This window comes from Caretta caretta, chromosome 2 (genome assembly GCF_965140235.1).
Source record: "Caretta caretta isolate rCarCar2 chromosome 2, rCarCar1.hap1, whole genome shotgun sequence".
NCBI lineage: Eukaryota > Metazoa > Chordata > Testudines > Cheloniidae > Caretta > Caretta caretta.
The window spans coordinates 70,982,977-70,996,103 of record NC_134207.1 but is presented as its reverse complement, the minus strand read 5'-3'; the positions used below and the strand labels follow the sequence as shown (position 1 = coordinate 70,996,103).

The window sequence follows — 13,127 nt, the reverse complement described above, 5'->3', positions numbered from 1 at the left end:
CCAGCCGTGTTGTTTGACTCCTTCAATGGAGATGGAGGCAATACGGAAGTAGGTTTTGGGGACGAAGAAGATGATGAGGAGGAGGTTGTAGATAGCTCACAGCAAGCAAGCGGAGAAACCGGTTTTCCCGACAGCCAGGAACTGTTTCTCACCCTAGACCTGGAGCCAGTACCCCCCCGAACCCACCCAAGGCTGCCTCCTGGACTCAGCAGGCGGAGAAGGGACCTCTGGTGAGTGTACCTTTTAAAATGCTATACATGGTTTAAAAGCAAGCATGTGAAAGGATTACTTTGCCCTGGCATTTGCGGTTCTGCCTTTGCAAAAGGTTTCTGGGGAGGGCAGCCTTATTTCGTCCTTCATGGTAGGACACTTTACCACTCCAGGCCAGTAACACGTACTCGGGAATCACTGTAGAACAAAGCATTGCAGTGTATGTTTGCTGGCATTCAACCAAAATCCGTTCACGCGGTGGGAGGAGGCAAAATGCGACCTTGTAACGAAAGCACATGTGCTATGTATGTAATGTTAACAGCAAGGTTTACCCTGAAAGAGTGTAGCGACTGTTTTATAAAATGTGTCTTTTTAAATACCGCTGTCCCTTTTTTTTTCTCCACCAGCTGCATGTGTTTCAATGATCACAGGATCTTCTCCTTCCCAGAGGCTAGTGAAGCTTAGAAAGAAAAAAAACCGCACTCGCGATGAAATGTTCTCCGACCTCATGCTGTCCTCCCACACTGACAGAGCACAGACGAATGCGTGGAGGCAAATAATGTCAGAGTGCAGGAAAGCACAAAATGACCGGGAGGAGAGGTGGAGGGCTGAAGAGAGTAAGTGGCGGGCTGAAGACAGGGCTGAAGCTCAAATGTGGCGGCAGCGTGATGAGAGGAGGCAGGATTCAATGCTGAGGCTGCTGCAGGACCAAACCAGTATGCTCCAGTGTATGGTTGAGCTGCAGCAAAGGCAGCTGGAGCACAGACTGCCACTGCAGCCCCTCTGTAACCAACAGCCCTCCTCCCCAAGTTCCATAGCCTCCACACCCAGACGCCCAAGAACGCGGTGGGGGGGCCTCCGGCCAACCAGCCACTCCACCACAGAGGATTGCCCAAAAAAAAGAAGGCTGTCATTCAATAAATTTTAAAGTTGTAAACTTTTAAAGTGCTGTGCTTAAAGTGCTGTGTGGCATTTTCCTTCCCTCCTCCACCACCCCTCCTGGGATACCTTGGTAGTCATCCCCCTATTTGTGTGATGAATGAATAACGAATGCATGACTGTGAAGCAGCAATAACTTTATTGGCTCTGCAAGCAATGATTAAAGGGAGGAGGGGAGGGTGGTTAGCTTACAGGGAAGTAGAGTGAACCAAGGGGCGGGGGGTTCATCAAGGAGAAACAAACAGAACTTTCACACCGTAGCCTGGCCAGTCATGAAACTGGTTTTCAAAGCTTCTCTGATGCGTACCGCGCCCTCCTGTGCTCTTCTAACCGCCCTGGTGTCTGGCTGCGCGTAACCAGCAGCTAGGCGATTTGCCTCAACCTCCCACCCCGCCATAAACGTCTCCCCCTTACTCTCACAGATATTGTGGAGCACACAGCAAGCAGTAATAACAGTGGGAATATTGGTTTCGCTGAGGTCTAAGCGAGTCAGTAAACTGCGCCAGCGCGCCTTTAAACGTCCAAACGCACATTCTACCACCATTCTGCACTTGCTCAGCCTGTAGTTGAACAGCTCCTGACCACTGTCCAGGCTGCCTGTGTATGGCTTCATGAGCCATGGCATTAAGGGGTAGGCTGGGTCCCCAAGGATACATATAGGCATTTCAACATCCCCAACAGTTATTTTCTGGTCTGGGAAGAAAGTCCCTTCCTGCAGCTTTTGAAACAGACCAGAGTTCCTGAAGATGCGAGCATCATGCACCTTTCCCGGCCATCCCACGTTGATGTTGGTGAAACGTCCCTTGTGATCCACCAGAGCTTGCAGCACTATCGAAAAGTACCCCTTGCGGTTTATGTACTCGGCGGCTTGGTGCTCCGGTGCCAAGATAGGGATATGGGTTCCATCTATAGCCCCACCACAGTTAGGGAATCCCATTGCAGCAAAGCCATCCACTATGACCTGCATATTTCCCAGGGTCACTACCCTTGATATCAGCAGATCTTTGATTGCGTGGGCTACTTGCATCACAGCAGCCCCCACAGTAGATTTGCCCACTCCAAATTGATTCCCAACTGACCGGTAGCTGTCTGGCGTTGCAAGCTTCCACAGGGCTATCGCCACTCGCTTCTCAACTGTGAGGGCTGCTCTCATCTTGGTATTCATGCGCTTCAGGGCAGGGGAAAGCAAGTCACAAAGTTCCATGAAAGTGCCCTTACGCATGCGAAAGTTTCATAGCCACTGGGAATCGTCCCAGACCTGCAACACTATGCGGTCCCACCAGTCTGTGCTTGTTTCCCGAGCCCAGAATCGGCGTTCCACAGCATGAACCTGCCCCATTAGCACCATGATGCATGCATTGTCAGGGCCCATGCTTTCAGAGAAATCTGTGTCCATGTCCTGATCACTCACGGGACCGCGCTGACGTCGCCTCCTCGCCCGGTATCGCGTTGCCATGTTCTGGTGCTGCATATACTGCTGGATAATGCGTGTGGTGTTTAATGTGCTCCTAATTGCCAAAGTGAGCTGAGCGGCCTCCATGCTTGCCTTGGTATGGCGTCCGCACAGAAAAAAGGCGCGGAACGATTGTCTGCCGTTGCTCTGACGGAGGGAGGGGCGACTGACGACACGGCTTACAGGGTTGGCTTCAAGGAGCTAAAATCAACAAAGGGGGTGCCTGTACATCAAGGAGTATTTCAGGCAGGACTGCACGGAGGGTTCCAATAAGAAATGGTGCACCTAAGTTATTGTCCTTATTGGAACAAGAAGGTTAGCCTGGCCTCTGATTGATACATGGCTAGATTTACCTCGCTGCACCTTCTCTGTGAGTGACTGCAGTGTGACCTAGAGGAATGAGTCCCCTAGACAGGGGAGGAGGCAAATGAGTACAAAACAAATCTGGTCTATTTCTTGTTTTGACCCACTCCATCTATCTTTTACATCTTTGGCTGGCAGCAGACGGTGCAGAAGGACTGCATGCCATCCACATCTCATGGCTGCTCGGCAGAAGATGGTACAGTACGACTGCTAGCCATCCCCATCTCTTGCCTGCCTGGCAGAAGATGGTGCAATACGACTGCTAGCAATCCTCATCTCTTGCCTGCCTGGCAGAAGATGGTACAGTACGACTGCTAGCAGTCCGTATCGCCTGCCCGCTCACCATAAGACGGTTCAATAGGACTGACTGCAGGACTAAAGAGAATGACCTGGTCAAGTCACTCCAAATTTAGTCCCTGCGCCCATGTCTGCCCAGGCGCTCCCAGCCGACGTGGCCAGGAGCACCTCGGACACGACGAGGACGACTACCAATCGTATTGCACCGTCTGCTGCCAGAAGGCAATGGGTTGCTGCTACTGTGCAGCAAAGCCGTACCGCGTCTGCCAGCACCCAGGAGACATAGGGTGACGGTTACCTGAGCGGGCTCCATGCTTGCTGTGGTATGGCGTCTGCACAGGTAACTCAGGAAAAAAGGCGCGAAATGATTGTCTGCCCTTGCTTTCACGGAGGGAGGGAGGGAACGGGGGCCTGACGACACGTACCCAGAACCACCTGCGACAATGTTTTAGCCCCATCAGAGTGCTCCATTGTGACTGCTCTGGACAGCACTCTCAGACGCCCGATTGTTTGCCATTGCTCTGACGCTGGGAGGGGCGCTTACAGGATTGGCTTCAGGGAGCTAAAATCAACAAAGGGGGTGGCTTTACATCAAGGAGTATTTCAGGCAGGACTTCACGGAGGGTTCCAATAAGAAATGGTGCACCTAAGTTATTGTCCTTATTGGAACAAGGAGGTTAGCCTGGCCTCTGATTGATACATGGCTAGATTTACCTCGCTGCACCTTCTCTGTAAGTGACTGCAGTGTGATCTAGAAGAATGAGTCCCCTAGACAGGGGAGGGGGGGAAGCAAATGAGTACAAAACAAATCTGGTCTATTTCTTGTTTTGATCCACTCCATCTATCTTTTACATCTTTGGCTGGCAGCAGACGGTGCAGAAGGACTGCATGCCATCCACATCTCATGGCTGCTCGGCAGAAGATGGTACAGTACGACTGCTAGCAGTCCGTATCGCCTGCCCGCTCACCATAAAACGGTTCAATAGGACTGACTGCAGGACTAAAGAGAATGACCTGGTCAAGTCACTCCAAATTTAGTCCCTGTGCCCATGTCTGCCCAGGCGCTCCTGATCGACCTCACAGAGGCGACCAGGAGCACCTCAGACATGACGATGACGGCTACCAGTCGTACTGTACCGTCTGCTGCCACAAGGCAAGGGGTTGCTGCTACTGTGTAGCAATGCCGTACCGCATCTGCCAGCACCCAGGAGACATAGGGTGACGGTTACCTGAGCGGGCTCCATGCTTGCCATGGTATGGCGTCTGCACAGGTAACTCAGGAAAAAAGGCGCGAAATGATTGTCTGCCCTTGCTTTCACGGGGGGAGGGAGGGAACGGGGGGCTGACGATATGTACCCAGAACCACCCGTGACAATGTTTTAGCCCCATCAGGCATTGGGATCTCAACCCAGAATTCCAATGGGCAGCGGAGACTGCGGGAACTGTGGGATAGCTACCCACTGTGCAATGCTCCGGAAGTCGACGCTTGCCTCGGTACTGTGGAAACGCTCCACCGAGTTAATGCACTTAATGCACTTAGAGCATTTTCTGTGGGGACACACACACTCGAATATATAAAACCGATTTCTAAAAAACCGACTTCTATAAATTCGACCTAATTTCGTAGTGTAGACATACCCTAAGAGAGCTACAGTTGTGAGAGAAGAGAGGCCCCACAGGCCTGATTTGTCCTTTTCAACCACAAAAGCCAAATGCTAATTGCAGAGAAAAGAAGAGCTGATCAAGGTAACTCTGTCAAGCAGCTCACTACCGCTCCAATTTCAAGCTATTGGCCCAGTGTTTTTATACATTTTGTACACTGTCTATGTATTAAAAGGTCTAATCTTTCTTTGATACAACAGGCATAGAACTCCTGTTAATATTATGTGAATTAAGGGGAGGAAAAAATATAAATACAAACCTCTTTAAACAGGACAGTTTCAATGCCATTATACAGAAACAATGAACTGCACTGTACCCTTTTATCTGTCAGGTACTCTCTCACATTTAGGAATAAAGCTGCACCCTACTTAAATGACATCCAGCATCTCCTCTCCATCTTCTGGCATAGCCAGACAATGCTACCAAAATTTTTTTTTAAATGTTTTATCTTTGTTTTGCTTTTTCATAATGGAGGTTTTGTGTACGTGTTTGTTTTTTGTTCTGTATTTTGCATTCACTAAGCCACTTACCTGAGTAATGGTTGCACTTCTGAAGGACAAAAAGAGTGCAGAAACTGCAAGTCAGTTAATGAGATATCTGGAAGTTCACTGTCAAACCTGCGAGGCTTTCGTGTCTGTATAAAAGAGAAAATTTGCACAGTGATGAAATGATGAGTACAGTCAAAATGACGAAGGTAAGATTAAAAAGGAAAATAGTGAACAACATATTAATAGAGAACTGATTTTTTAAAAATCTGTAGGATCTCAAAAGTTTTTATTCTTTTAATAGAAAGCTTAGTCTCAGTTTTATTAAAAAGTCTACATGCACATATATTCATTAACCCTCTCTATGATGTTGTGAGTAGCAATTCCTCCTTCTTACTAAGTTTTTTGAATCATAAATGTGATGTGGGGGGGAAGAGAAGGGAGAGCAGAGGCTTGAAAATTAGTGTACTGCTAAACAAACAGCTAAATATTAGTTTAACTGAGGAGTTATAATATTAAAACAGGGGGAATCCTTTATCTGACTATGTATGGTACTATTCTAAAATGCCAAGGAGCAAAATACTGAAAAAGCACTTTATGGGACAGAAAGTCAAAAATATAATGACATGAGCAACATTTCATAATTATCAGAAACATGGAGACATACCATTGTTAGAGTCAAACAAGTTGAATCAAATCAAAGCAGAAACCTGTCCAACCCACAATCATGTTATATTTGCTAGCCACTTCAGACAATTTAGGATGGTGAATATATTCCATTCCACCATCCAGTGAATGTGTGAAAAATATTCTGCTTGCTTTTATCACCTAATAAACTCTATGGCTGTATTATGCAGGTTAGAGTAGATCATCGTACTGATCTCTCCTGGATTCAAAATCTTAAATCTATTTTTTTTTTTTTGCTCCCTGAAAATATCTGTATTTATAATCCCACAGAATTTTAACTTGACTTCAAAAAGAGAAGTACCAAGTTGACTCTGCCCCCAGTATCATATTGCCATCCATGAACAGTTCTGAATCAAAGTGTCATTATACAGGTTACATCCTTAATTTTTTATATCCTCTTCATAGCAAGAGACAGTACAGGTATTCTGAACTCAAGGCTCAGGGCAAAACTGGTTTAAAATGTGCCACTCAACAACAAAAATTCAGAAGTACTATCAACCAACCTCCCTAATTTGAGAGATTAGTATTACTTAGTATAAAACACTTGAAAATTGATTTTTTTTTGTTTAACTTGGCAAAAGAGTGTTCAAATCCAGGCAGCCAATTAACTGCTAGACTTGCAAAGTAACTTTGCCTTCGCTAGTGTGTGAATATTCAGATATCGATTTTTCTACAGAAACTATGATTATAAAAATACATTTAAAAGCCTCAAGTTTCTGAATGTAGGAGGAGATATAGCATGGAATACATACACAAAAGGATGGAGGCCAAGAGTCAAGTCCCCTAAACAAACGATTCCTTAAAAAAGACTTCCCTGTACAAAGAAACAAACTTTGGTTATTTAGCAGTCATGCACACAACATTCAAACACACCACAAAGATGGAACACAACAATCTACTGTACATGTAAGTGTTGCACTAACTTTGGCAGCTCACTACACACTGGCATTCTTCGACAGATAATAATGTCAAATGACTGCAGGATTTCAGACCAAAAAGCATGTCAGAATTCTGTCCCACATTCAAGCCTTTTTGTTTTTTCATGATGGCCCTCATACCCAACCAATCATCCTCTTTATAGATCTCCAAGTATCTTCTCTCCTCTTTGAAGTTTCCCTCCAAAATCCCTTTTTACTGTTAATCTTTTTATCCAACGCTATCTACTACTCTTTGTTTGTTTTGAATTTCATAAAGTAGGGCAAAAGAAATCAATAATAAGCTTTACAGCGGGCCGACATTAGAGAAAAAGGTGCCCTGGGTGAACTTATATTTTGGCACCGCTGGCCCCCGCCGTCTCCCCAGGTCCCCCTCATTGCCCCTGCTGCCTCCCTGGACTCCCTCCCACCTCCCCCGCCATCGTCCCCAGGCCCCTGCTGCCTCCCTGGGTTCCCCCCCAAATCACTCCCAGGCCCTGCTGCCTCCCCACCACACTGTCTCGAGCTCCCTTCCACAGTCTTGCACCCCAGGCCTGCCCCAATCCTTGCTTCTTGACCACAGAGTCCCCGCCCCCCCGACCATAGCACTCTGAGTGGTCGCCCACATTGCCCACCTGTAAGGCCGGCCCTGCTTCACAGAAAAAAAATAAGATTAATCACATTTTTTTTTGTTTTTAACTTTGTCCTGCCTTTCTCTATTTCTTTTGCCTGTTATTTCAAGTGTTTGCCCAAATGCTCTTCAAGAAATGATTTTTTGTTGTTGTTTCTGTAAAGCACACCACAAGTTCCACCACTGAATATTAAATAGCAACATCAAAAAGTTACCTTAATAAGATTAATACAGAAGTTTGTATAAATCAGTTTAAAGTAGCTATTGCATTAAAGTATAAACATGTTAAATAACTGAAGTTCTTTAAACAAAGATTTTAAATTAACTGAGAATTTTTAACAATATTTTGAATAAAATATATGGCAGGGTTTACTAATTTGTTGGCTTACTTCTTTGTTGCCACACTTTAGAAAAGTAACTCTATTTTTAATATATTTTGTATTGTATATATTTTGTACATATCAAATTGAAAGTTATTTTTATTCACATGATCATCACTTATAGTACATATCATTAATCTAGGTGTTCCAAACTAAGACAGCTCAACTATACAGCGTTCGTTGTTTGAAAACTACAGAACCGCACTAAAATGGTAGTTGTGATTCAAGTTACAGAAGAGGAAAACACTTACTAAACAATTTCCCAAAAGATTCCCTTTTTGCCTTTTCAGCTTCATATAGATGTTTCCCATCTTTTATTAAAGCACCAGCCCACTACAAAAGGGAAAACATATACAGTCAGCATGGTAAGTCAGTTTCCATGATCACACAAAGGTAGAACCTTGAAATTATTCATTTAACTCGCTTACCTCCCTGTAGTGTTTTATAAACATTTTTCTCCTTACAACCTCAACAACAGCTAAACAGTACATTTGAGGAACAGTACTGAGAGCCTCTACAATCTTGACTCTTTCTAGCAGCTCTGTTACAAGGCGAAACAAGGCTTGCAGTTTCTCTCCATCTTGGTCCGCATGAAGCATCACAAAGCAACACCATCTACAGAGTAAAATATACCAGTAGTTGCAAGATCATCAGACTTCTAAAAGGAAAGCAAGGATGTTATACTAATGCACATTTATCACAATTAAGTTCACACCCTGGATTATTTTTTCCTTAGAGTCTCATTTTGCTTTTAAAAAGATATCTGTTGATCAGTCACCTGTTTATTTGTTTACATTGCGGACAATATGTCTATTTCCTGAAAAAGACACTAACAATCCTTCCCAAACACGGTTTTTATTCATATTTTTCATGCTGACAATGCCCTGAAGCGTACAGGACAGCCGCAGAGTGAGCAAGACACTTTATTTTCCGTTGAGCAGGGCTGAATGTGATTACACTGATCATTATTTAGTGCTGGACAGCATCTGTCTCGTATCGCAAATGTTAGACAATGCTTTCATTTTACTGTGCTGTCATTGCATGAAATCTTTATATCAACATACTGTAAATAAATGACAAATTACTAACTAGTTAAACTTATTCTATCTCATCACAAACTGCTGAAAAGTATTCTGTTTAAAACATGTATTCTGAAAGCATTACTCTGCTTTTAAAGCACCAAAATCTACATAATTGCTTATCATAGGTCACATGAGACATTTTGTCCATTTACTACCAATTCCTTGAAATGTTTTCACCAATTTGGATTGTATTAAGGTACAGGAAAAATAGTTTTAGCTATTGTACAAAAAACACAAACTAAGCCATATTACTGTGCCTGATTTACATCACAGACATCATATGATATGCGTAATTTCAATCTTCATCACATTTCTTCCCTCCAAAACCAAAAAACTATATGTATTAATCCAGAAAAAAATGAATCCAGTAAATACTGTATTTAAGATTTATTCATATGACACTTTATATGATAAATTCCAGTGACATAAACCAAAAAAAGCTTTAAAGAAAACTGACATCACTTACTTTAGTCTGACTTGTAGATTATTTGCAAGCTCTTGTTTGGCAGTGGTACATTTCTGCTTAATATCTAACAGTTTCCTGTGATTAGTTAACATAATCATCAGCTGATTTGCATGACTCAAACACAAATCAGGTAGCACAGAAGGATCTTTCAAGTTCTCAGCTCTCTTCTGATTAGCCAAAAATCCCTATAAGAAGAGAAATGCTTGTTAAGCGGATCTGTGTGACAAAATGAAGGATGTTCGCCCCTTAGTTGGTTCTACATCAGTGTCACTGTTTACTTATTTACATAGCACATTCTACCTGTAAGGAAGTGAAAAAGCTTTAACAAACTTACCTGGCCTCACTCTGAGATATGATGTGATCACTGAACAAGGTGGTATTGTTCCAGGGTTTTATTCCTTAAATAAAATTCTATTAATTACTATCAACAAATAAAGAAAAAAAGAACCACTGTATATTTAAATATTATTAACAAAGACCGGTGCTATTTTAACATCCCACAGCAAACAAGGCAGCATACAGGGCAGTCTATTTTGTTCTTAGAACTATAGTCATCGATATAATGAAGTGCAGATGGAATATTTTCACACATCAAGAGGAGAACTGTCACTTTAGTCCTTTTTAAATCTTAAACTGTTTTGTCAAGTCTTGCAACAAAACTATTTTATAGGCTATAATCATTCCAATTATGTAGTTGCCTTAATCAGGCAACTTTTTCTTATTATTGCCTGCATCATAACAGAGCCTCTTTTAGACCACTTTTCCCACTCTCAATAACATGGACCACCTCCATACCTATTTGACATAATGTAAATATTTTTAAAATATACCGCCAATAATTCACATTTTAAAAATTCAAATAGTAAAAAAAAAAAATGCTCAGTTTGACAAAAACAATACATGAAAAATAAAATAATAGCTACGCATAGATGGATTTATTTCAATGATTCTGCACAACAGAGTTGGCTTTGACGTTTCTGTAAAAGTACTCTCATATTCTTATTATGTAATGCCACCTACTGACCATAACTATACATGCAACTCCCAACTTTCAAAGCTCGAAAATGTTCTTTAAAGTTATATTAACCCAGAGAGTAATGTTTACTTTTGACTTGTGCTTGAATACTTGTATTACCTGATTCCTACATGGAAAATAATTAAAATATTTTCCACCTGGGAATCCAGTGCAGCCAAGACAAGTGACTGTCTAATACTATTTTGACTTCCAACTAATATTTTGGCTTCACTTCATGTATTATTTGTATTTGTTACTATGGCATCTGGCATGTCATTTACTTCACAAATAAATATATATATATAAAGCTAGAAGTTATTTACATTTTTTTCATGCAAGATTAAAACTATTTATATTATGTTTCACTACTATATATATATTTTTAATACATAGGCGTGCCCATCACTGTCTTGGGAACTGAACAGTATTACAACATTCCCACCAGCTTCTTTATATTTATATCGAGGTACTACTGGTTTGTATAAGCCAGATGAGGTTAATTGCCATGGTGCCACATAGGGAGTGAGGTATTTTCTCAGGTAGTCAGGACACAAACCAGACATAGTTGTAGTAATCCAAGTTAACAGACTGAACTGCACCCAAACTAAAAAGAGAGCCCATTAATTCTCTGCAGAATTGGTGCTTCCTGAGGTTCACACCATGAAATAGGCAGGCAACTGCAAATCAGTCAATCATTTAAACTCAAACATTCAACAATTCAAAGGCATAATATACAGAAACACCTTTTGTGTCACTCTCCCTACAATTTCCAAAACCGTGTGCTGGAGGAGGAAGGACTACAGCAGGAACAGAACAAAGGTGGAGATTTTCAAATGCACAAATGACAGAGATACACTGACTTTCAGTAGGCGTTACCTGACATTTGTCTCTTTGAAAATCTCTACCAAAATGGCTAAAAAGTTAGTGTCTTGGAAGGTGTCAACAGTGAACTTATTACTGAAGTTTCCTGTAAGTTTTAACAATTGTTCCAAGTTAGTACTTTTTCATCAATTTTGTAATTTCTAAAAAACATAACGTGCTAAAAACAGATAGTTTGCAAAATGTTAACACTTGTTCAATTGCCCTAGTATTTTACCATGGTTATTCACTGCTCTTGGAAGAGTGCAGTAGTAAACAACAACTGCAACATCACTACGCTCTCTTCCTCTTCCTTTATTGGTTGGTAAACGTTTGAGAAAAAAATGTTTTCCCAGGATCTAATATTAATAGATTTCAGAAATTTCAATAAAAGATCTTTTTGATTTTATCATTCCCTTTATGGCATTTTCAACCCAAACACTAATGTATTGTGCAAGAGCACAAAACTCGCTAGTCTAGTTTCAAAATCTGAACATAGTGAAGAGAAAAACTACACAACTGGCATAAAGGGGAAAAGTTAATTTTAGCAATGTAAGAAGTTTTAAGTAAAAGGTAGGGTTTTTTTTCCCCTTTAGGTATAAAAGCTAACCAGAGTCATTTCTAAAAACAGTATTTCATAGAGCAGTTAGCATCGGATGAAGTGAGCTGTAGCTCACGAAAGCTTATGCTCAAATAAATTGGTTAGTCTCTAAGGTGCCACAAGTACTCCTTTTCTTTTTGCGAATACAGACTAACATGGCTGTTACTCTGAAATAGAGCAGTTAGGCGTCTTCATATATTAATAAAGGCATTGTTTCATATTTTGAAGATTAACATATTATCCTTAATAAATGAACTGTGTCCTTTCACTTCTTGATATTAATTAGCTCTAATATACATATTCTACATTTTCCCATCAGATCATTAGACACCAAAAAGATGACCGTTGGTAGCTGGGGAGAAATGCTAAAGACTTCCTTACGTTAACTGCATGTTACTATGGTCATAAGGTGATGTAAATGCTAATGAGTTATAAGGAGAACTAGCCAATTGGCCTATCAGATTAAAAGCCCTCGGATAATATCAGGGTAACACTACAAAGATGGACAGGAGTTCAACCCTCATGTATGTTAATAAGTTTTGGTAGGTGTATGAGTAACTTATTGTAAATGATGTCAGACTGATGGCAGAACGTCATCCCTTCCAGTCCCTCAACAGGAGCCAGCCACCTCTACTCTTCTTCAGGATTCCATATGGATATGTGAATATGAAAAACCTGGAAATACTGGTGCTGGACTCTCTGCAATTTCTAACCATTGCAGTCTATGTGGCAGCTATATTTGTAATAAAGCTTTTAATAACCGTAAAACAGATGGGATTGTGCTTGCTGTTTCTCATGTTCCTCAAGTCTACAACCCCAACAGTGCTCCTAGCCTACATAGTGCTGTTAGCCCTAATGTTTTGAATAGTACAGTAGTCATGGAGATCAGACTTTTGCATAGGCATGGGAAGGTGCAGGGGGTGCTGCAGTACCCCCAGGTTTTGCGCCCAGCATCCTGACTGCCGGCTCCACTGCCATCCCAGGGTCCTTCTCAACCGCTGGCCCCAGGGGCTCCGCTGCCAGCCCAGGGTCCTGGTTGCCGGCCCCAACTCTAGGAGTTGGTGAGGGGCGTGGACAGGGTTAA

The 13,127-nt window shown here is 42.1% G+C and overlaps 1 protein-coding gene across 8 annotated transcripts in view; it reads right to left on the bottom strand.

Annotated features, from left to right (window-relative positions):
- RB1CC1 (RB1 inducible coiled-coil 1) overlaps window positions 1–13,127 on the bottom strand; it is a 165,080-nt gene that overhangs the window by 76,294 nt on the left and 75,659 nt on the right. For all 8 annotated transcript variants that reach the window (XR_007355304.2, XR_007355305.2, XM_048840650.2 and 5 more), the window contains 5 exons: window positions 9,570–9,754; window positions 8,450–8,636; window positions 8,273–8,354; window positions 6,849–6,910; window positions 5,455–5,558 (listed from right to left, as the gene is read on the bottom strand). Coding sequence is in view for 6 of the 8 variants with exons in the window: in XM_048840650.2 (XP_048696607.2) it covers window positions 5,455–5,558; window positions 6,849–6,910; window positions 8,273–8,354; window positions 8,450–8,636; window positions 9,570–9,754 (620 nt within the window). In the remaining 2 variants the exon portion in view is untranslated. The remainder of the gene's footprint in view (window positions 1–5,454; window positions 5,559–6,848; window positions 6,911–8,272; window positions 8,355–8,449; window positions 8,637–9,569; window positions 9,755–13,127) is intronic.